This window comes from Battus philenor, unplaced genomic scaffold (genome assembly GCF_028537555.1).
Source record: "Battus philenor isolate CCGP_79_NKW_IND1 unplaced genomic scaffold, ilBatPhil1.0.hap1 SCAF_19, whole genome shotgun sequence".
NCBI lineage: Eukaryota > Metazoa > Arthropoda > Insecta > Lepidoptera > Papilionidae > Battus > Battus philenor.
The window spans coordinates 7,592,703-7,617,844 of NW_027181681.1; the positions used below are offsets into that span (position 1 = coordinate 7,592,703).

General features: G+C 30.4%; 3 protein-coding genes across 4 annotated transcripts; 1 reads left to right on the forward strand and 2 right to left on the reverse strand.

Moving 5' to 3' along the window:
• On the reverse strand, window positions 1-2,777 carry PIG-K (Phosphatidylinositol glycan anchor biosynthesis class K). Its single transcript, XM_068764357.1, has 7 exons — window positions 2,651-2,777; window positions 2,305-2,583; window positions 1,765-1,973; window positions 1,234-1,351; window positions 569-679; window positions 164-342; window positions 1-94 (listed from the first exon to the last, which is right to left on the reverse strand). Exons 1-7 carry the CDS (start codon window positions 2,720-2,722, stop codon window positions 22-24), a joined length of 1,041 nt encoding a protein of 346 aa, XP_068620458.1. The 5' UTR covers window positions 2,723-2,777; the 3' UTR covers window positions 1-21.
• A 426-nt stretch (window positions 2,778-3,203) lies between these two features.
• Window positions 3,204-5,244, forward strand: Rab19 (RAS oncogene family member Rab19). 2 transcript variants are annotated; one of them, XM_068764069.1, is made up of 4 exons: window positions 3,204-3,462; window positions 3,540-3,624; window positions 4,049-4,305; window positions 4,384-5,244. In XM_068764069.1, exons 1-4 carry the CDS (start codon window positions 3,253-3,255, stop codon window positions 4,483-4,485), a joined length of 654 nt encoding a protein of 217 aa, XP_068620170.1. In that variant the 5' UTR covers window positions 3,204-3,252; the 3' UTR covers window positions 4,486-5,244. The 2 variants fall into 2 exon arrangements, with proteins under 2 accessions (XP_068620170.1, XP_068620171.1); XM_068764070.1 differs by having other exon boundaries at window positions 4,401-4,475.
• A 2,298-nt stretch (window positions 5,245-7,542) lies between these two features.
• LOC137921528 (tripartite motif-containing protein 3-like) lies at window positions 7,543-17,566 on the reverse strand. Its single transcript, XM_068764316.1, has 9 exons — window positions 17,342-17,566; window positions 15,157-15,281; window positions 14,479-14,759; window positions 13,527-13,646; window positions 12,455-12,670; window positions 10,993-11,207; window positions 10,126-10,352; window positions 8,886-9,052; window positions 7,543-8,177 (listed from the first exon to the last, which is right to left on the reverse strand). The coding sequence occupies exons 1-9, from the start codon at window positions 17,539-17,541 to the stop codon at window positions 7,701-7,703; spliced, it is 2,028 nt and encodes a 675-aa protein (XP_068620417.1). The 5' UTR covers window positions 17,542-17,566; the 3' UTR covers window positions 7,543-7,700.
• Between the last annotated feature and the right edge of the window lie 7,576 nt (window positions 17,567-25,142).

The window sequence follows — 25,142 nt, forward strand, 5'->3', positions numbered from 1 at the left end:
ATTATTATTGGAATTATTGGTTTATGAGTTCTGGACTAGATGCATTGGAAACTGAGGTAGATATGCTCTTTTCTCTGCTATCACAGTTTTGTTCCTGTAAAAAATATGTTACATAATAAAATGATAGACTTAATTATAACATTAAATATTTGTAAGTACTTACAAAGCCGATTTTTTCTTCCTTTTTGGAGTATCTAAAATTTCAATTGGTTTCGTGGTAAGAATTACAGGTCTAACAGAACCAAAGAAATCTGTTATTGGTACTTTGCTTGGATCTCTTTTAAATAAATCTTTTCGAACGCCCACGGTGGATAAACAAGCACTTTTTGGACATACTGCTAACTAAAAAAATGTTTATAAGTTAATTATATTTATATTCTAATTTCAGAAAATATTTATTGATTTAACATTAAAAATTAATAAATCAATGATTTAATATGTAGAATATATACAGTGTGACTGGTTGACTGGTGATATTTGCTTTTACATCTCTAACATCATGTATATTGAATAAATTAGAATTTTTTAAACAAGATATAATGAATAAGTAATATAGGTAGAAACTTACAAACTCTGACATGGTCTTTTTACTATTAGGCTGGACATTTTCCAAAAAATCAAGAACATAGTATGTATATCTGTCTATAATGTAAACACCAATTGCAGAATCAACATGATGCTGGAAAAAATAAAAATGAGTTGTAAGTATGTACATAAAAATATAGCAAATATTTGTCAAAAACTAATAATCACATTTTACTTTTCTGCACATTTTAGATTTTTCTCATGTACATAGCTGGTTCTTGTGAACCCTCTGCAACTACACTTCCACCATATTTTCAAAACTCGACAAAAAATGTGAAGATTAGATCTAACTATGTAAACTTATAGTGCAACTCAGTTCCTACCACAAATTTAGAATTTATGAAAAAAAAAATGTGATCAAGTTTCAACTAATACTGAATATGTGTATATACGCACTTATTATGGAATATATGAGTTTTCACAAGTTACAGTTACTGAGCTTCTTAAAATATTATCATCATACATTGATAGTCAAAGTCAAGTCAACATTTTATTTCTTCACTACCAAAAGCAGATAAATTTTTGTGGAGCTTCACTTACAAATGGAAAACCTAACATAGACCCCCAACAAATCTCCTGTTGACCCTTAGGGGTTTACTTGGACTACAATGGGCACTAATAACTTAAAAGAGAACATTTTCAACTTACTGATAATGAATCTTCTCCAACTAAACTACTTGCTGTTGCTAAAATATTTGGTGAATAAAACTTTTCATACATTGATGATGCCTGACAAGTGTCAATTATAAAGAAAATTTCATTATACCTGCAAGATAAAACAGTATATTTTAGTTTAATATTCTAAAAATAAATTAACTAATAATAATGTGGCAAATCAGTACTCTCAAAAATATATGTGTGCAATATACAAGATAGTATCTTAAAGTGATACAAGTGATTCCGAACATTTTTAATTTCAAAAAAGTATGCATTTTGTCAGACTATTAAAACTTTTTTACATAGCCTTTATTTGCTGTATAAAAATACTATCCAATTTAATTGTGAAACTTTTTGGTACCTACTCATGTAGTTTTTTTGTATATTTTTAATTAATTGGTTCCAATATAATTGTATTTAAACGCTAATACACTGCAGAACTTTCATAAAAGTTACGGACAATGCATAAAAGATTGGTAACAATATTTGGTCTTTTTGTAATGGAGTTAATAAAATTATCACCGTCTTTTTTGCCACATTTGTTCTAGTGCATCTGCTAATTCCTGACTAGTGACTTCTTCGGAATCTTGAAACTTTAAAAAACCATCACCACCATGACCAGTTAAGTAAATAAGGATATTACTGCCTTCATCAGTAAGTAGTCTCTTAGAACGAGGAGTATCTGGATGTACACGACCCGTAAGTAGTCTGACAAAATTTTCCACAGAAACCTGAAAAGTTAATAAATGAAAGTTAAATTTACATTGCAATTTTCTCTTTAAGTATATAATCAGAAAATATGCGATAAAATACATTAATTCTCAATTAAAGAAACAGCAGGACATCCTGACCTTAAATATTGTAAAATTAAAATTTAAAAAGGAAGTTTTCAAAGTTATTAATATAAAAAAGTTAAAAGTAAAATGTAAAATTGTATGTAGTAATACAGTTTTCATTACAGGATATAAATTGGTACTTAAGGTTAATGTGATAATATCACAAGGTGCAATGGTAGCAAATGCAATCAAATATATTTTGATAGCTGGTCATTCTGATACTTACTTCATAACCCCTATAGTCTACCTCCACATCGTCTCCATAGACACTTATCAGCTCATGAGCGTTATTAAAAATTGTGGCTGGGCGAGGATTTCGTGGATTACATGCCATATCATCAGAGATCATCAATATAATTTGGCTGTCGGGAATACCAAGTCTTTTGACGCTACGATAAATTGATAACACATTTGCTACATGACGGTAATTAAACCAAAACCGAGATGTGTCGACCAAAACCGCCCAGTTATTTGTGTGGTTTGATTTTTTAAATTGTTTCGGTATCTAAAAACATTCAAAGATTATAATAGGTAGTTAATGTTAACGTATATTTTTTCAAGTTTAAGACTACCTCTATGGCTTCATTAAAAGGAAATAAAAATATACACGGTAGGACAATTAAGAATATTTGATTTATTAACATTATCTCTCCTTTTTATCGCCCCAACTTTTATAACACATATATGGATATTAATCAGTTGAATACTGTCAATTTTCTTATTAGTGTTCTTTTATTGCCAGTCACATAGTATTGTCATATAGTAATTTTTCATTCCGACGTCACACTATCGTTATAAAATGTATATCCATATTATATATTAAAATTGAATTAAGTGAGGTTAATTTAATTAATTAAATTATTAATTAAATTAATAAATTAGTTAAATTAATCTCTCACTAATTACTAAACTTGATTTGACGAAGAAATTATTTTCTGTCTAGTGTCTTTTTTAAACTTAAAATAATACTTTTTTTTACACAAGATTCATTCATCATTTACATTAAATTGAATATGTATATCCATCACATGAAGTTTTTATTAATGAAGTGGCTTTAAAAATCTCTGATACAATATGCCCATAAAGTTTAAAAAATATACTGTCAAAAGTTAAAATGGTTGTCAGGCTAACAACGTAAACAGAAATTTATCAAAAAGTTAATGAAAATCCAGTCATGAGTAACCGAAATCCTAATACATTAATGAGCATTCCGGATGAACAATTCGATTATCTATTTAAAATTGTGCTTATCGGTGATTGTGGTACAGGAAAAACATGTATTGTGCAACGATTAAAGTCAGGAAATTTTATAGAAAGGCACGGAAATACAATAGGCGTAGACTTTTCTATGAAAACTTTAATTGTGGATGGAAAGAAGGTCAAGGTTTGTGTTTACTAATCATTTGTATGTACTGTAATTCTTTGAAATTTCGTTTTATCTATAATTTTTGGTGTTACTAGCTGCAGATATGGGATACTGCGGGACAGGAGCGGTTTAGAACAATTACACAAAGCTATTATCGCTCAGCAAACGGGGTAATTATCGGTACGTTATACTATAATAGTTACATCTTTATATAACAAATCACTGTCACTGTGTGTTATAGGTGATTTGCTTGGAGACAATTTTTTTTTATTATTAATCTACCCAGATTACGATTATGAATGTACTTTGCGACAGTCAATTGATTTTTCTTATACAATTAAGGGACAACTTAAAGAGATCATTTGTCTAAAGGTAACCGGCCTACCAATTAACCACTCTGTAACAATATTCTACATAATACAATGTAAAATACAGCACAATCTTTGCCTGCCAAAACCATAGAAATTTTAGTGGTAGGGGTTTTGGATATACAATTACAGGGTTATCTTAGATAACCAGTTGAAGAAGGACCCTGTAGCAAATATATCTATACCTTTAATTGTATTTATTTCTTTATTGAATGTCTTTTTAAAAAAAATTTCAGTGTATGATATAACAAAAAGATCCACATTTTTGTCTTTACAAAAATGGATAGAAGAAGTTCGAAGGTACACTTCATCTAATGTTATTGTGTCTTTGATTGGAAACAAATGTGATCTAACAGAGCAGAGGGAAGTAGAACCAGATGAACCTAAGTCATTTTGTCGATATGTTCCGGAAATAATGTTTGTAATGGAAACTTCTGCAAAAGATAATACTAATGTTGAAGACACATTCCGAAGCTTGGCTACTGAATTAAAGGTGAATTTATTAGTACTTCTGTAAATTATTTTGCATCAAATCAAAGTGAAATGATGAAAATGTTTCTTATCATTTTAGAGACAACATGATAATAGTGAGGGTCCGCCACCTGAGCAAGATTCAGTAGTTTTAGGTGAAAGCCACTCTGTTACAAGATGTCAACCTTGCCGTACATCATAAGCTGCAATGAAAACAACACTCGACAAGTACAATGCTGTCTTAATCATGTTTAAAGGAGGAGTTTCTTAAGTAAAAATAACAATAATTACAGAATCCTGCTGATGTTCAACATCCTGTTTTTTATAATCTATAGTGATCTTAATTTTTGGAAGCTCCTGTAAACCCCATTCTCAAATGTCATTGTATTTCTTGGGGCATAGAAAAGCTATCTTGCCATGGTCATTGCATGGGTTTTAGACTCAAAAGCACATTTACTTGGCTATGAAAAACTAGTTAGTAATGCAATTACATATTAAGGGTCACAAGTTACAGCTTTATTAATAATTAAGTTGTTTAATTAACTTTTTAACAATGTTGGAGTATTGTTAAATAGACATAAAAGCTCCAGGTTATAACTAATTACATATAGGTATATTATTTCAACCACAAGTATCCACATATTATCCACATAATATCCCAAACCACAGAAAGTTTTTCAATGTTGAGGAAATAAATGTGACAATCAATATGTGACCAGAAATTAGTGAAGGTATTAATATTGCTCAGACTAAAATGGCAATTAAAACTCTTATTTAAAAATATCGGATAAATAAATAAACTTCTATGTGAAAACATGTACACAAACTAATGATTTCTTCTATAATTATATAAATAAATTGCAGAACTTTAAAATAATTACTGTTTTTAACATTATTAAAATTTAACTTTATAAACAATGTAGTAAAATATACACAAGTTATATTTGAAAATGTCTAGAAACTTAAGAATTTTTTTTTTCTTTCAACAAATTATTTTGATTTTTGTCTGTACTCGTCAATCATCATCATGTACAACTTGAATCTCGATTTTATTAACACTAAATATTTTTCTATATTATTCACACAAAAATGAAAAGATGAGATCATAAATATTTATGAAATATCTGTGTGAAATATGATAAATCTTTTAAGAATTCAATTATGTAAATAAATTAAAATTTATTTTCTTTTTATTTCATTTCATCGGTATGTTATATTTGTAAAGTGCAGTAAGCTGCCATTGCTTGGAAAGTAGCCTGACTAATTTTTCAGAGATACAATTTCACATTTATAAACTTTTGTTTTGGATAAAGAATTTCCGATTTTGAATTTTGTAATTTCTGAATTTGAATAGAGTCAACCAAGAGTCTCCTTGGAATATGCTTTAATCAGAAACTCATTAGTCTTAACAGCTTAGTGTTATTTTGTACATACATGTAAATATTTTGTTAATACCACTTAACCGAGACTGAGGTAAGCCATATAATGAAATAAAATGTGAATGAAACTTGGTAATTTTTAAGAACATTTTTTTTATTTCCGATAACATTTTCATTTTTTAAATTAATGTTTTTATTGAGTCAAGATGTTTAACAAATGCATAGAATATTATGATCTATATATGGTTTTCAAAATGTCAGTAGTTAACATAATGACATCAATGAAATGCTGTTTATTCTTATTTTTATCATTATTTTAAATTATATATCATTGATTAATATATGTATTTTCATAATCATTAAGCAATGTTTTTTACAAAATATTCATTTCAAAATGAATTGTTAACAATTTTAGATAATAATTATTTTAACATTTTCAATTTTTTATAGGTAATGCTAAGAATAACAGTAGCACTATAAGCATTACTAAATTTAAATCATTTTATTAAAACTAAGAGCAAGAAAAACAAATCTAATTGATTAAATCCAATATAAAACAAGTAATTCTTAGATGCTAAAGAATAATCGTAAAAATTTATTTGAGATGTGATGTTTTATTTGCTCAATTGCTATTAAATGGAAATATTTTTGGTTTGTTTATACATATTGTACAATTAATGTGTACAAAGGAATATTTACAACAATTTTTTTCAAATTTTCATGATGTTCATAAAATTTTTTTACTAACATGTTATTAATGATATAAACTATAGTAAAATTAATAATTTTGAACATACACTAATATTGGTTTCTTTTACAAAGGAAATAATTGATAGCACGGATGTTAGTCAATGAATTTGTCATAATCTACTAAATGATGATTCCGTGACATTTTTAACATACAAGGTTATTGATGTTTTTATATTTTTCCCATAATCTTAATAAACTAACATTCATGCAATATAATTATGATGTAAACAAAAAAAATATATTCAGTATTCAATTAATTCATATGAGTAACAAACAGTAAAACAAGATTATTTCATGATGTCTAACTTTTTACAAAGGGCGAAAAACCGGCGATTACTTTGCTTTTAAGCAATTTTTAAATTTTTTAAATATCGTGTTCTGATCAAGTCTGACATTTTTTTAAAGATTTGTACCAAACCGTTTGGAAATATGCTTTCAAAAAAATTGCGTAACAAAATTGATTGTAATGTATCGTTTTGTCTCTATTTTATTTATTAACATTTTTAAACATGAAAATATGATTTGCGTGAAACTTATAACTTCGAAAGCTTTTTGCTACAGGAACAAGTTTTTTGAACGATACCATTCTAACAGGCGATATAATATTATGGTATTCTGTGGAATAAATTGCCAATTTAAAAAATGGAAATTATTTTGTTCAGTCACTCATATAAAAATTAACTTACAGGTAAGATTATACAAAAACATGTAGATCAAGTTTTTTTTACTTTTAAAAATATTACCCGTTCGAAAAATACCCACTGGAGAAGAAAGTAATTACTATTAAAAATAATATAATTTATAAGGATTTTATAGCAAAACAAAGCTTTAATGTATTAGACGGGTCTAATAACGATTGAATCTTATGAGTTAAAAAAAATAATAGATGCGCGCGGTATATATTTTTTACTAAATATAAATTTTGTAATAGCTTTTTAACACCACAAACTATTAAAAAGAATTTAAATAAACGATTTATGTAATAACTACGTTACTTTTGCCTTAAATTTGACAATTATTGTTCTTATGTGTATAGTAATTACACTGTGAATAAAATACATTAATTTTGTGTAATACACAATACAATAGAATACAATAGTATTTATTATTACAAATTCATACACTTCCCATTGAGTTTTAAAATAGAAATTTGATTAAAAATAAATTACGATTGTAATATATCTATGTTTAATTTTAGATTAATCCAATACCTTGTTTTTAAATATATTTTAATTTTATATTAAGTCAACAGTTTATTAAAAATAGTAACGTTGTAAAGGTGTTTTATTTAAAAGAAATTGACACTATGATTTTTGGTGTCACTGACTATAATATCTAATTGTTTTGTGACGTGTATTCCTGATATCCATCCAAATTTACCAGGCTCTGTTCCTAGTCTTCCAAATACTCTAACCAATTGTCCATTCGGTTTAAAAACCTGTACTCTACAATTGCCAGAATCTCCGACTAAAATAAAACCCATAGGGTCAACTGCTAATACTTCAGGTTGTCTGAATTGCCCCTTTCTATGCCCTAAGGAGCCAAATTCTAAAAGTTTGCTTTTGTCTTGTTTGTTGTACACTTTCACTCGTCGGTTTCCACTGTCTAGCACGATTACTCGATCATTGGATATTGCGACGGCCGTCGGAGCGTTCAGCTCTGTGCACAGAATTTCTTTAGTGTCCCATACACTGGAAGTCTGTGATGGTTGCTTCCTCGTAGCAACGCCGATTTGGTCCACACATTTCCCATCGGGCTGCAAAATCTAAAAATAAGATTATTATTTAGGTTTACTTCATCCATTTTCATTAATAAAAAGAAGCAGAAGCATTTGTCTTTGCGTTTATCCTTTTTTCATTTTTGAGCCTTACATATCGTCGTCCCACCGAATAAGCCCATATTATGCTATTGCAGGCTTATGCCATTTCTGTCAATTTCGGCACTTACAGGTAGTATTGCACCGTGTGATTCTTTTTTTGGGATTTTTATAATGGAAAATGAAAGAAATGAAATTCTTGTAAATAAAATATGAGCGTCGATCGTATGAGCTATTGCAACATTATTCGCGGAAAAAATTGTTACTTGTGTCCTTAATTAATAAATATATTTACAGTAACGTCTTGTTGCCATAATCTATTTTAATGAATCGATCACAAACCAAGCCAATGTGACTCAAAAAAAACTGTAAAAAAACTATTGCGGCGAAAGAGAGAAAATGACTCTTAAAAACGTTTAAATTTAATTCAAGTAGAATCTTTTTTCCGTAATAACTCATATAATTTCCTGAATATATAAACAGATATTAAATAAAATAACGGAAATGGATAAAATAATTTTGATTTTTGTATACCCTTGTAGGTTGAATATAATGAAAGTTTACAAGTTTATTCGGTAAGGGCGACAATATGTATATGCTTATAATTATGATAACATAGTCTTTTTTAGAGTTTGTAAAATAAATAAATCAGTTTACCTGTACTCTGTCATTACCGGTGTCGACTACGTAAATAAGTTGTTGCGAATTGTCTATCGCTATGCCTTCTGGTGATCGGAACATGCCATCGCGACTGCCCTTCTGGCCAATCGATCTAAGATATTCACCTTCTTTGGAAAATACATGAATACAATGTTTCCATTTATCTGAAATATGTAAGATACTTAAAGTAAACGACATAGTTTAGCAGATTGGCTAGTTGAAGTGGTAGTGGGGAGCGTTGAGGCTTTAAGGTTCAGGAATGGAGACCGCGGACTGGAAATCGCAGCGATGATGTGAAGAAAGCGGCCTTCTTTCTTTTTTCATGTGCTTCGTTTTTGGTGGGCCCTTATTCACTCCGATTGTAGGAGGGACTGAGTATTTTACAATCTGTAATAACTTTTTCTACTTTCTATTTTTATTTCTGCACTCTTGCTTCACATGATTCACTTTCATTCTCATCCACATTTAGTTTCCGTTTTTACACAAGATGGCTAGATGCAGGCCTGTCAACCAGTCCAATTGGAAATCCACGAGAGAGGCCTATGTCCAGCACAATATGTTTAGGAGTTGGGAAAATTATTATTATTACTCGCAACTAATCCTGGTCCGGAGTTATAAGACGACGACATAGGTAAAGGTTAAAAAAAGTATTCTAATCACAAAATTACCGGTTTATTTACTCAGTGAAAGAAAAAACTTAAATATGATTAATGTTTAACTTCACGAGCCAGTTACCACACGTAGCTTAATTAATAGAGATAGAATGAATCCTTCCTACGCACTTATCATGTTTAATTATTAATTTAAATTTACTGCATAGATAGTAAAAATTAACTCATCATAGAATATGTTATAAATAAAATGGTTATTTTATCAGCAAGTTTGATTACGCGTTATAAAAGTAATCTTTTTAATTAAAGTTATTTGAATGAAAGAATGAATGAATTACATCGTTACTGGATTAACAAAATAGTTATGAGTCTTATAACAATGGTAGGTATATGTAATAGAGTAATAAATTGAACATCCAGAAAAAAGACGCTGCTTTAGCATTGCTTCTGAGCGTTAAACATAGCACTGCGATAGCGCTGTTCTTCCGTCAGGACCGTTTTTTTCAAGCCAATCAGAGGATTTTTTTTTATTTTTGCTTTCATGTTTTATTTTACTTCTCCTGTAATTATGCAATTAAAGCCCAATTGAAAAATCGGTACAGAATGGAAGTGAAAAAATGTATTACCTGTTACATATATTTCTCCCAAACTCTTAAAGAAGGCGATGTGTACTGGACATAACATCTCTTCACAGGTGAGACGCATCACAGTTTTTGCTTGTGAGCGTTCTACTACCAGCACACTGTGGCTGTCCATTGCGCAGATATACAGGTGTTCGTTCCATGGACCTATCCCGATTCCGCAAGGTCGAGCCGTCTTTCGCCATACGTAATGAGGCGTGAAATTACGTGATCTGAAGTTGGTTATTCACTTAATAATTACTTTAATAACCTTTTTTTAAATATAAACTGTCACTGACATAAATTCTGTGTTCGAAATTATTTTTTTATAATTAAAATAGACGTTAATTAGCAAATTACCAACGTAAATAAAATTAATCGCCAAATGTGTTGCTAAACACGAAACCAGAAAATGGATATACTGTTTCGGATAAATGTTTCTGTTCTATTTAAATTTGTTAAGGCCGGTTCTTACGGAAAATATGAAAAAAAAAACTGTGAGGAAAATAATTAATCAAACAGTTCTTTTTCCACACAAAAAGTATATAGTAGTTTTATCTTTTGTTAATCATATTATTACTAAAATATAAGTGTATATTCTTTGAATGTGTGAATAGTTCATAATTTAGAATAAAGCTTTTGAATCAATTTGCGATCATAAAGTGATCACTGTGAAAAAAAATCGATTACAATGCAATTGATTAATAATTGTTGACAGTACAATAAGTCAGTAAATAGTGAATAATTTTAACATATAATAATACGAATTTTTTATACCTATATCTAATCACCCTGTGTATACATTTGATACTACGAAATCTGTCAAGGCAGCTATTTAGTATGTAAACAAATATTTATGTTTAAAAGGAATACCTGTAGAACATTATTAAACTTTCTTCGTTTTCAAGTGGATTATTATGCTTAGCGATTTCCGGTAATGGATCATCAGATTCTGCATCCAAAGGTGTTGTAATATCTGATTCTATACAAAAGTTTTCTTTATCGAAGACAAAGCTGTTAGCATCCCATTTAGAAACGTCTGTTAGTAATTGTAATGCATTTTGGTGCAGGTTTATGAAGGTAGCTACCTGTGAATGTATTAAATATATGTTATAAATAACGAAGTGGAAGAATATTTTACAATAATATTGTTTTATTTATTTACCATTTAAACGAATTGACTTTTTGTGTTGAAAGGGGATGAAAAAGTAAAAAAGCAATGGTAGCCCAGCAATAGAGAATTGAGGTCTGCGATCGTAGGTTCCAGTTTTGATTCCCGGGATACAATCTTATATAATTCATCACTTTGTGTATTAAACGTAATCCTATATAGAATTGCCAGTACTCGCTAATAAGTTTCCAGAGGATGGGCAGTAGCGTTATCTGCGTACCATAATACCACACGACGATAGCCAACCTGCATGCTATGCGTGGCGATTATGGTGTATCACCCTCATAGATATCTTTGGGGGGGTCTATGCCTTCCAGTGGACGTCTATGTGTTGAAACGACGAGGTAAAAAAAGAAAATGTTCTTTTATCGAATATTCGGGAAGATTACATACTAAAATTAAAAAGTAAATATTACAAAAAGAGGTGATAATATATACAGAACAAAATTCCTCGAACAAACAAAATTGTGTTTTTAAAATACCAAACATAAACAATAGAATTTTCTCGGTAAAAATAATGTTCGATTTGATATCGAATTCTGAAATCGTAGTTTGTTATTATCAACTATTATTTTTACTAGGTACAAACTTATCTTTCGATAAGAAAAAATAATCGCTTTCATAAATAACCATTGTTGTATGTATTATCTTAAGGAAATTATAAATATTTTTTCATACAACAGAATGAACATGAAATTTTCCAAAAATCTTTTTAAGTGAATAATGCACATTTCATATTATTAGTCAGACCCAGTATACTTCACTTGCTTTACTTTTTTACACACATCTAAAAAGACCTCAGAGCCAAAAAGTTCTCGAGTTGCGACCAAGAGCCGGTAGAACCTCCTCAAGTTGGATCAGCAACGTGCAACTAGCATAACGTAAAATATTACCAGTATTTTTTTAAAATGATATAGTACCAGTATATTTATGCATGAAACAACATGTAATGAATTAGTGTCTGGTATAATAGCTGAAATAAAAGGTTGGCCTTCTCTAGGTGGATGGGCGTGATATAGTTAAGATAGCCGAATGCAAGCATGGCAAGACCGCTTATCGTGGCTATCGTAATCGATCGATCTATCGTATCGTAAGGCTCTTTTTTATCACCTGAAATAATGATGATAATCGTAACTTTAAGTGTTATTTGTCCAAATCACTTGCCTTCTCATTGTCATCAATTAGTTGTTTAGAACTCATCGTTTTCAAAGCTACTTCCCGAGCTTCTTTTAAAGAAGATTGTAGTGCTAAAGCTGACATGTCGCCCGATTTCTGAAGGTCTGACGCTTCTTGCAATAGATTAACTTTAGCAGTAAGTATGGCATTAATTTTTTCATCTGCAACGATATTTATTTGTTCTGTTATGCGTTCACATCGATCCTGGAAGTAAAATAAAATTACAATAACATTATTTGATATATCGTTCAAACCTTTCTATCCCAAACCTCATTCAGGCCTTACATTTGGTTGCTTATACCAAATATAAAATTCTAAAGAAGAAATGCAAATTAGCGTCACATAAATAATATCCTTGACTCGGTAGCGTTAAGTCGAACAAATCGCCAGATCCAATTATGAACCTCATAAAGTCTCTTTGGTTTTTTTGTATAATGAATATTATAAAAAGTAATAATAATGAGCTTTCATTTATTTATGACGGACCTGGTAATAGGCTTCATGTGAGCTACAAATTTTCAGCCATGATCAATGCTGTTACTTAGGGAATTTATAAATATTTTCTACACTAACAATAAAATTTGTTCCAGGAGAAGAAAATTCTACCCAGGATATGGCATCATCAAATATGAACTGAATCTTATGTTATCTAAAACATAAGTATTGTCTATACTGAGCCCCATTTTGCCTACACGATGTAAAAACAAAAGCATTACTATAAGACTAACCAAAATTATATGTCCCGCTTCGCTCTGGCTGAAGGATAAATTAACGGGATAAAATAGCTTCGGAAGTTTGCATAATGTTTCAAGCTAAACCTTACGAATTAACAGTTTTAGTGAAAAAGCCTGATCGAAATCTCACCGCAATAGTTGTAGAAGGGTAAGAAGTTCCAACAGCTGCTCAATTCCTCTATAAACATTTCGTAAGGTAATCGATGAATGGCTAAATCAATTTAATTTATAGCAAAGTTTAAGTTTTTATGATAAAAAGGTAGGTAATGTCCAAATATAATTTTTAGTCATAAATGTTTTGCATACAAAATTAAAATGTCAGTTACCTTATAATGCTCAATTTTATGTTCGAGACGGTTAGCAGCAGAGTCTAACTGTTTTAAAATTGATCCAATTTGTGTGCGCATGTCCTCTAAATGCTGCGACCAACAAACTCGGCAAAATTTCTAAAATCATATCAGTCAATCATTAGGTGACCCCAATAAATCAAAGTTATCGCATTAATTACAATCTTATCATTTTATTATAAAACTAGATTTGTTCATAATATGAGATTAATCGAAATTTAAAAGTAAATTATAGGTAATTAGTACGCTAGGTGAATCATTATATTACGGTTTGAAGTTTCACCATCGAATGTTCTATGTAGTAACACTGCTACAAAAGCTATGAAATCCTAGTATATTGTTATTAATTATGATAAAATAGATATGATAGAAAGATTTTAAAACAACAATGCAAATAATAATCAATAATCCATATCCATCCATATCATAGAATACTCTAGAGCAGAGCTTCTTTCAAAATTTAGCTCGTTCCGGTGGACTTACATCTGCAGTTCTACCATATTCCTAAAACTCGACAAGAACGTGAAAATTTCACCTCACTATGGAAATTTACGTTGTGGCTGACTTCCATCCATAATTTGATACTTTTTTTTTTAGATAATTGATTTGTTAATTAATCAATAAATTGACTGTGCTATGAGAGGAGCTTCTAAAAATCTTCCTGTACTGCCATTGCAATATTTTAGTCTTTCGCATTAGATGCAGATAAAACTTTCTGATGACTTTCTGATTCTGTGAACCTCTTTTCCAAGCCAAAGTAATCTCCTGTGGTCCACTGGGGTCCATCTGAACCTCTTTGAGATCCATTATACTATACGGTTCATTTTACACAAACTTCTGACATTGTTCCTATGTACTTTTCGAAAGAATGGAAAAGATGCACTTAATCGAGAGTATATTATTAAATGTTCATAAAAGCAAATAATCGTACCAATTTGCAATGTCCACACGATGTTATATCACAAGCATCGCACATGGTGCGACAATGGCAGCAACGCAACCCGCCGGCAAATAAATCAACACTCTGCATTCCACCAACACCAGTTGCTGGAGTAGTAGGTGGAGTGTCCGGTGCTTTCGCTGGTGAACTGCTGATGCCCACCATTTGCAGCAATGTATTGATATATAAATTCGTGGGCAGTTCCTCTACGTAATTTGCTCCGTGTATTTGTATTCTTGTGTAGCAAATAGGGCAATCAATTATCGGTTCGGCTGCAATGATTATACGCAAAAAACAAAATATAAATATTATCGTTTCATTTAGCCGTGCGACCAAAATACTAATACATTGATTAGATCTTTTTCGCAATATTCTCTCTTGATATCTATGTACCATCGTGGCGTCGGTCTGACGTAGTGTGCATACCCAATTATTTTCTGATATAAGATATTCAAAACAAGTTGAAATAACCAACGTGACCTGTAGCTCTAACAGAAAATTCAATAAAGTTAATCTAAATCTATTGAGTAATAGAAGAGCAAAAAATATAACGAGAATTAGCAAAGGATTTTACACAAACTCAGTTACGTAATACTTATACTCTGTATAGGTCAGGGAACGACGATATAAAAAGGAGTATATTAATAAATAATAAGTTATGTTACGTACCATCGACGTAAACTCTAAGGCACGCCAGGCAAAATGTGTGCTGACATGGCAACATCTTGGGATTGTGAAGTACTTCTAAACATAGAGGACATTGCACCAATTCTTTAATACCACCCGCTGATACCCTGTTCAAAAAGCAATATAACAATGGACATAAAACATTTAGTATTAACATGAGTTAACAACAAGATGCGACATGTAAACTAAATCACTTCATTATGTGAATTGCCAAGAGCTTTGTTTTTCACAGACATTTAAACGATGGCCATAAATCTCAACGATAGCACTTTCAAAAATATATTTTTAAATATAAAGTTTTGTTTATCATTTCACTTTTAAAATAGTAACAGGCTTAAAACCTTCTGGTTCCGGAATTGCTTGTAGCTAAGGCGTGAGCTCATTTATACTTAATCGTCTAACATGAACTTAATTTAATCATGCTTTTTTCCTCGATGCATCAGAATCCCAATACCTAGTAATAAATCCTTGTTGTACTGTCCAAACATTAGGTTTTCGCGACACTTTGTGGCGCCAAGTAACTTTTACCGAGATAGTGATGTGACATAAATACGTACTCTGTATATTTAAGTTGATATAAATAATTTAAGGCACTAAATTGTTTTTTTTTTTTTTGATATTGAAACATACATCTTTACAGGTGCCATATACATAATGCAATACAGAAGCTGTTAACTAAAGTAACTAATCAAGAATACATATTTATTAAAAATTCAGGAATGGTATAAATATGAAACTTCCCAGAGGTTCCCAAATTTGGCAGAGCCTGTAAACTTGGACACCGAAAACAGGAATTCATTTTTACAAATTCTTCATTATTATTTCTAAACATGATTGATAAGTTTTTAAAGAAATTTGAATAAAGTAAAAATATAAGAAGATTGGTAAATTTGACCAAGAATGTTTCGAAATAAAGAAGTTTGAAATATTACCTACAACTTTGTTATTTCATTTCTACGCACGTACATCAAGTTGAAGTTTATCTCAGTTACTAATCTTTGTTGTTCAGCATTGGAAAATCTTTATTGGATTATGTGTATATTTTACATATAGTAGTGATCACAAGTCGGTAGTGATCATTAGATGGTCAAATGACATAGTTAAGGACGCGGAAAAACGATGGGTGCGTACAGGGCAAGACCAGTCATCATGGCGGCTTTTTAGAGGTGACCTATGCCTGGCAGTGGGCTTCTATCCATTTGACGATGTGGAATATGTAGACAAACCAGTTCAGTAGTGAGAGTATTCATTAATAAAAATTATATCAATACGACTTTATTGCCCAAAGACTGACTTATAAGACGCACCTTACAAATTGAACTGTCAATAGTTTTTATTGCCAACAATATAGATTTATTCGTTTACAATTAAAAACTTGTTTGCAGTGTTGACAGCTAATTCAGTATTCACACTTTTTGGCACACGATAGCTTTCAAATTTTTCGCGATAGTTTTTTATAGAAAATTCAGCAATATTTATACGAACGTTGGGTGAATGAAGAGATTTCTGATATTGAGATTTTTGATATTTATACTTTAATAGAATTAGTAATACTTATGAACGAGTCCAAAATAAAAAATAAACTTTATCTGAAAACAAGATGCTGATGAATCTTTAGCGCTTTTTTGTCTAGTTTACGTTGTCTACTTAGTCTAGGATTTTTTTTAAATTCTTACATTTGTAGTGAGTAGGGATGTAACTTTAAAAGACTGTGTGTAATATAGTATACAAAAAATAAACTTTAATGAGTAAACTAATTGAAACGAGACAACATAATAAATATTAATTTACGAGTAATATCTATATATGTTTAACTGTAGTTTAACTCTGATTTGTATATCACGTATTAATTTTTGTTATATTATTCAACAAACACTTTTGACGTATTGTATTTTATATCATCTTAATTACTCGAACGATTGGTTCTTTGGATATTCATGTATGATAATTGTTTATTATAATACATGTTTATTCTTAAAATATCAACCTTTAAGAGTACATTCATTATTTTTACTTTTAATATATAAATTACGTAACACATTTATAATCACTAAAAATGGTTAAATTATTACATTAAATAATAAGCAATGCAATTACGTACGTGGTGACGTACATCATGGATAACGTATATCATGGGGTAATTAGCTGAATAGTAAATTTAGCTTACTTCCTTGGCTTCGATTCCGCCGCAGGTGGGACAGTAGAACGTGTTGTCGGTGATAAAACGTTTGGTTTGAACAATTGTAAAGGATTTTGAACTTGCGGTGTGTTTGGAGTTTTAGGGTAGTTGCTTTCTTCAGTTTGCTTCTGACTGTTCCATCGCTTGAGTGCGAAGAACGGTGGTTTCTTTTTAACTTTCTCCGCCATTTTAACTCTGGTCACTTAAAATGCCGACTATGAACTAAAGGAAACGGTTTTAGTTATCAATATGATATTTTAACAATTGCCCGGTGACATCTACTAGATTGGAATAAAGTGATAAGATAAGTACATAATTAACCAATGCGATTGCGTTATTCTAATCAAAAGTATAATGTTCGTAATTCGATAACAAATTAATTGAAGTTTGTTTACCTCTGATTCCATTTTAAAACGAAATAGAAAAAAGCTATTAAAAAAACAAACTATTTTAATTAATTGTTGTCTTTGCTTTTTTTTTCTTGAGACAGATATAATCATTATTGACATAACTTGATATCATATTAAAACCTAAAAAAAATATAAATACTCGTCTCTCTATCTAATGATATCTATATGATTTTACGATAAAGATTATTCCAAATCCCACTTTTATCCCATTGGCTTTAGTTGAAGGTTTTTGTTCGCGTAATTGTATTATTATTATATAATAATATAAATAATATATGTAATAGTATATATATATATATATAATACAATTATATTATTTTTATATAAATATAGTTTTACAACTATTAACATTTTATTTTCCAAATGACATAATATTCTACAAACAAACATCGTTGACTATAATACTACATAATTCAATGAAAAAATAAATTCTGTTATTTATGAAAAGCAGTTTACGAAATTGATATAAAATTTATTAAAAGCTCTGACTACCTACGATTTTTTTAATTTTTGAAATATGAGATAGAGCTTAAGGAAAAAATAATATTATACTAAAATTTACAACCGAAATGTTTTTAAAATCCCAAACATTGTACATAAATTCAAAATACCACTAACGAAAAAAGTTTATTGTTACTTCTCTCCAAATTTATTGGAAGGATTTCATGGTTGCAAGCTCCAAAACAATGTAGGCTTTGAGGTTGCAATATTTTAGGGTATCATTGTAGGGTAACGGTATTTTGAAAACGTGTGAGATTACAGTAAGGACTTGGAAATTATTTATACATGCGAGTAGGTGGACAATGTTAAAGATGTCCATATTTATTATACGAAAGGACGAACACACCATGTTTAACACGTGGTTGAAAAGTTGATTGTCAGTGCCAAAGAGTACTTAATAATATGGTTTTAATCTACATGTATTTTTTAAAATTGTATGTTTTCCTGTAAGGTGCGAAAAATAATATTCATAGTTTTATGAACGCGAGGCCGTTTAAAGCTTTTTATTATATATGTAATTGTATAGTGGTATTAGAAATGGACTTAGCAAACTGCTTGGGATGTCCCATAGTAACTGTGTCAAGTATATACAGTCCGGCAGATCAGGGTGAACAAGTTTGCGAGGCACTTTACGTTGCCAATTAAATCCTAATGGGCAAGCGAACTAAAGTAAATACGCTATTGAATATTGCATAAATAGAATTTGTTTAATTTTCCATTTCCAGCTAATATAAAAAAGTTATATTATCGAATGTACAATTTGGCCAATTTAATAAAACATAGGAGGTGCCAATCGAGCAAATAAAACTTGACTTTTCGCGTATGAAACATTTATTGCTACCAAATCAGGTTTCACTTTGTTTACAATATTTGCTTACACGTAAAATTTCTCACGCCCTTCACCTCACGAAGTTCTTTTAAAATTTAAACAAGAAAAAGGAACTTGTCACCGTTTATACTATTATGATTATGATGATTAAAAAGTTAAATTAGTGAACAATTGTTACCTATTTTATTGATGTAACTTCTACACGTTTACTGGTTTAAATGCCTTTGAATGGTGAATAAATAAATGAATTTAAATGATGTTTGTACTAGCTGTCTCTCGTCTATTTGGTGTGACCAGCACTGCTTTTTGTGAATTTAATTTCATAAAATCCATCTTTGTACATTTTTAACATATAAAAAAATACTCTGGCCCAATTTTATACGCATAAGAGCTAGCAAGATTCGAAAATAAGTATTTTTTAAAAACGCCCTTCAACCTTCGTTGAGGGTAATATACCATAAAATTCGTTTTTAGCTGATCTTTATTTGGTAAAATAAATATTCTTACCGAATTTCAAGTCTCTTAGCCTTATGGTCCTAGAGATATCGTGATGAGTAAGCACGTATGTGGAAAGTCCTGTATGTACATATAGGAAGATAAGTGAAATTAGAGATCATACTATTATATGTTAAGATAAATAATTGCTCTAATATTTCTCTAATAGATTTATGAATTGCTTTACTTTTTAATTCCTTTATTCACTGTTATCTAAAAACTGTATGGTTATCACAATGAAATTGATCGCAATAGTCCACACAAGTAAAGTTTTTTTTTTCTTTAATGTTAGTACAAAATAAACTACAACAAACGGCGCAATGTGTGTAGGCGAACGAACTGTAAACTGGCCATGCCTATTCCTGGGTTTACTACATTTCTAATGTGCAAAATTGATAGAACACTATCTGGTTATGTGATAGCAATATTTGTAAATGTACTTCTACTGTATCATTATCCTGACCTACTGTACTGTAAGCCTTATTTTAAATTCTTTAAGACATTAGAGATGAACAAGTTCCAGGAAAAGTTACATTCTTTTTAGTGATGGATACTAAAAGGAAGTTAAAAAATATAAGCTTCAATTTCAAATTGAACAGATTGGACTAATATCAATTCCTACGAGAACTAAATTAATTTTTCGCAACACAGTTTAAAGAAAACCGTTTGTGTTGTAATAAAAATCAAGCTAGTTAATAACAACGTTTTGCATAATGAATTAGATGTCACGCAAGTCAATGACCAGATTCAAAGTGGGATAAAAACATCAAAAAAAAATCTCTTCGCTTATGTGTCTGACCGTGTTCGGTATCGAATTTTTGCTTCAAAATTTTAATGTATTACGACTAGACAATTGAATTATAAGTCGAACGAGATATTAAACGTGTAATACATAAATACTTCCTACGGAAGACGTTGATGATGACTTTAATTTCTTAGGAGACTAATATAAAGAGTGATTGATTATAGGTGTAAAAGTTTTATGGAGATGAATGTATAGCTCTATTGTTAGCAAAAACCTTTAAATGTATTATATTTATTTACAAACATGCTGTACAAAGCGATTACTCTGAAACTCTGTTACAATGTGACAGGCAAATTCTGGCAAAAAAATGTTTACTGTGACAAGTAGAAAACAAAAATTGATTTAAATATGTAATTCTTTCTTTAATATCATTACATTACTTATTATTTCCGAAACCATTATTTCCGAAATTTTGTTAAAGTGAATCACACTTTCATTGAACTATACATATAGCCATAACTATACCGCCGCGACATGGGTGGGCTCTCCACTAGGTGGAAAGACGACGTAGTTGTGATCGTGGGTACCTTGCAGTGGGCGTCTTTCGACTGTTATGATCATCATGTATTATAGTATACATCATGATCATTTCATTCAACCCTTTAAAGCTTTTTTATTTATAATTATTCACTCTGCATACCACTTCTATATTTCATTTTTAAAGGCAATCCATAACTTAATCATATACGAAAAAAATTATAAGAAATCTTAAAACTAGTGCATAGATTTATGAAAGATAGGCACAATATTTTGATTTAAATTAGATACAACAAAAATGTGTAATAAGGATATTATTGTATCTTTAAGTAAAACAGATAATAAAACATAAAGATAACAAGACCGTAATAGATAAAGACAGCAAAAGTGCAAAATATAGTAAACACACAAATTGAACTATATTGTAGAAAAGAGATTTTTATGAACTTTGTTTTTATCATTTTGTAGTATGATTGGGTAATAAATGTACTTGTGTATACATCATACATCATTTACCTTAATTTGGCCAGTACTTCAATCAGCTCGTTACATCGCATCTATGAAATTAAATATACGTGATTTGACTTTTATGAGTCTTCATTTCAGCAAAATAGCAAACATCTAACAGAATATGGTCACCTGCCTAGCATACGCAATGGGTTTCTCCACGCAGAATCACATTGTTAAGTAAATTAATTTTTGTATGGAATGTTAAGTCTTTCAAATCCCAGTTATTTGTACCGCCTCACGATAGTTTACTTAAACAATGCTGCGCATAATGTTGTTGAGGGGCCATTTTAACGGAAACGTCACATTTCGTTGTTATTAAAATGGTCGTATTTCTAGAAAGAAACTTCCTGGGAAATCTGTGCCAGCGAGAACAAATAGGCCTTGTTGAAGCGCGCGTAAATCTCAAATGGTTTTCACCCCGCTGTATGTGGGTTAAATAGTTCATTATCACAACAATGGTGTCGTTAAATACATTATTTAAAATAACTTAATCTCATAGGCAATGCATGAGTTAAGTGCGGGGTTTCTGTGCTTAATGAATAATGCACTGAATAAATACGCCTTTGTTGCTACAGGAAACGGCATTTAGATTCTTCTTAACTATTAAATACTCGTAATGTAATTTCAAACAAGTTATTTACTTTATTGTCGATAAATAATGCATGGTGCATTGACAGTATGCAAAACTACCTATGTTTGAAAAAGATTCATAAGAAATATTGAAAGAGTTTTAAAACATTAAACTAGAAGTAATGGTTAGACATAAGCTTTTAAACATTGATGAACAGTATTAATGATTAATTTTAACACTTGAATAAAATTAATTTACCAAGAAATAAATTAACAGATAAAATAACTTTGTACCTTCATATAATTTAAATATTCAATTTAATTAGGTAAATTGTAAAACAAAAGCACTTTCATACGTTTTAATATACTTTTGTTATAAAATTATTGTTCATCTTAATTCTATTACAAATTATTCTTCGATTTATTTTTACAGATGTATCAATAATGAAGTATGTAATTTTCATTTTGTATTTACATTAACGTAAATTATGAAGTGTTTAAGAATTTTAATTTGACCATATGACATATTTGTTTGCGCGTAATGTACAAAAACTTTTTAAATCTAATGAATAATATAAAATCTTTAATTCAAATTACTTAAAATTCAAATAGATACGCTAACAGTGATACATAATATAAGTGTAGATTAGTATAATTTAACAAAGTACAAAATTAAATATGCTTGCCTGTCGTAGGCTTACATAGCCGACCAACATTATGCTGGTTTATGTTTAAACGGAATCAGAGAAATTTATAACATTTTTATATGTGTAAAGCATTTAAGGATTGGAGTGGTGCCAAGAAATATTTTCCAACGGCAAACTTAATTTAACTTTTAAAACATTTCGATGTAGTGTAAATAACATACAGATCTAACAAAATGTATTTTTTGTGTGGTTACACAACGTCCGGAGACCCGAGTGATTAATTTTTATCGTTCGGGAGGTGCGGTATACGAGCGCAAGTTATCCATTAAAGAGTTATAGCAAGAAAAGGAACACCGCTAACCCAGTGGCCAACTGGCGAGGCGAAGTCGAACGATTACACCGCCCGTGCCATCATTCCATACCGGTACCGCCGCGGCAGCGCTCGCAACCAGATACTGAGCACAGTGATTACGAAAGGCATGCGCTCCTGCCATTACAGTCCTGACCTTACGATGGCCACGCTGTAAACAACTTACACTATGACGACCGCGCACCTGTCACCCCGGGGTGCGACGCTACGCCATTGTCTTACGAAGAGGAAAGCGACGTACGCGCTGTGCATCGCAATTAGCAAAGAGAGTTTTGGCGGCAAGTGAATACAAAGTCGTCATCAATATTGTCGTGCTCGAAGAAATTACTGACACGACGGAAGGATCCGCGGACGAACGTGACCGCGCGAATTTGTAACGTCCGAAGTACAGGGAAATTTATCGCGATTTTTTAAGGCGGACAATAAATTCTCTCATTGTTATGCACCGGCGCATCAGCGAATTTGCGAAATTTTGGCAGCATTGCAGCATTACAGCAGCGCAGAAGGTACACACAATCCATCACTTCATCTGGCGATGATCGCATGTGAAGGACGCAATTCTCTGTGATTGATAGTGCGAATTACTATACAAGTATCTACATAGTGCTTTGGTGAACAATCTTTCAACGTTTATATTTATTGTATAGGTGAGTTTTAATTTCCTCATAATATTTAATTTCTTTAAAACAAATATATTTTTGTGTTACCAATAATTGAAAAATTTGATTGAGCTTCAATAATAAATTTCTTGCTTCAAAATCGATTCTTGATATAAGACAGTTCGTACCACTTCGCGCTAGCAAGTTTAATAAAACACGGTTAAATCGTACGCTGAGATAGAACATTTATAGTTTTAAAATATCTAGTACGTAATTTGTACATTGCAACCAATAATTTTCGTAAATCACCTGATTTATTATGTTTTTATAAGTAATGTTATTATAATATTTAGCCATTAATAAAAAAGTTAAGCTAGTATGTAGATTCGCAGACCCGTCGCGTTACTCTTTGGTATAAAAAACTAGTTACATATTTTAAATGAACAGTCTCTCTCATTTGGTAACTTTGGCAACTTAGAGATGAATGACCGTTACATTTCTACAGCTATTTTAGTCAAATTTTTTATATAACATCACAGAATATTTAATAAAAAATGCTTTTAAATTTAACGATAATATAGCAGTGTCATTAGAAACAGTTAATAACTGCGTTTACCCTGGGGCCTTGGGCCTTGGGCCCGCTATTTTTGCAAAAAAACGAATAAAAGTTCTGGATTTACAAAAAAAAACTTTTTCTACATAAATCATTCTGTTTCAATAAAGTTGAAAGAAATATTCTTCTTTTTTGTTCCATAGGTTATTAGATATACTAGGTATTAATGAAATAGTTTAACGTTAGCGCTTTTTAAACTGACGTCGTTCACAATTTTGTATACAGGATAACAATTCACTTTACTAATATGCCGTATTCCTTGATTTTGGGATGTAGATACATTAATTGACAACAAATGAGCAGTACATTCACTCCTTTAGGGTTTTCCACCTATTACCAAACACCTTGTAATATTGATGTCCTCAATTTATCGAATACTGTAACATCATGTGTATACAAAAATATTTAGTAAAGTTAGATTAAGTTCATTCCTAAAACCGTGATGATATATTTGACGTAATTTCTGACAATTTGTTTTATGGTTGAAATATTTCATTAATTAAATATAAATGGTCACTTTCATTAATTATGTACCTTATCCGATTTCGATATCTTGTCACTGTTTATTTTATGCAGTGGAATAACATAAATACTCCCTGAAATTTCTCTTTACAAATAAGCTAGATCATTTTAAGTTGTAACTTTATTTCCAAAATCGCCAGTAGATAGATAAAAGCTGCAATATTTGTGGTAAACAATTATTATTTTTTATCGCAGAAGTAAAAATGCGTACATATTTTTAATAACATTAATAAACGCTACCTAATAATTTAGTAGCCTAATAATAACAGGGTAATTGTGTCTTTATGAAGGTTATTTACAAAGTACTGACAAATGACACGTTAATTTTTTAAACTTTTTTTTTGAAAGGCCATCGCAAACCAATATAAAAAAATTTAAATCTACTACAGAGTATTTATTTACATTGTATTTATAGATTAATACAGATTTTATATTGCATAT

Excerpts from the sequence above, each read along its gene's own strand:
- LOC137921528 (XM_068764316.1), bottom strand. The coding sequence starts at position 17,541 with ATGGCGGAGAAAGTTAAAAAGAAACCACCGTTCTTCGCACTCAAGCGA. Across the intron at positions 12,671-13,526 it reads ATAAAATTGAGCATTATAAG|GATCGATGTGAACGCATAAC; the intron begins GTAACTGACATT and ends TTTTACTTCCAG. Across the intron at positions 9,053-10,125 it reads GGGAGAAATATATGTAACAG|ATAAATGGAAACATTGTATT; the intron begins GTAATACATTTT and ends TACATATTTCAG.
- Rab19 (XM_068764069.1), top strand. The coding sequence starts at position 3,253 with ATGAGTAACCGAAATCCTAATACATTAATGAGCATTCCGGATGAACAA. Across the intron at positions 3,463-3,539 it reads TGGATGGAAAGAAGGTCAAG|CTGCAGATATGGGATACTGC; the intron begins GTTTGTGTTTAC and ends TGGTGTTACTAG. Across the intron at positions 3,625-4,048 it reads AGCAAACGGGGTAATTATCG|TGTATGATATAACAAAAAGA; the intron begins GTACGTTATACT and ends AAAAAATTTCAG.
- PIG-K (XM_068764357.1), bottom strand. The coding sequence starts at position 2,722 with ATGTTAATAAATCAAATATTCTTAATTGTCCTACCGTGTATATTTTTA. Across the intron at positions 1,352-1,764 it reads CAAATGTGGCAAAAAAGACG|GTATAATGAAATTTTCTTTA; the intron begins GTGATAATTTTA and ends TTTATCTTGCAG. Across the intron at positions 95-163 it reads AGGAAGAAAAAATCGGCTTT|GAACAAAACTGTGATAGCAG; the intron begins GTAAGTACTTAC and ends TATTTTTTACAG.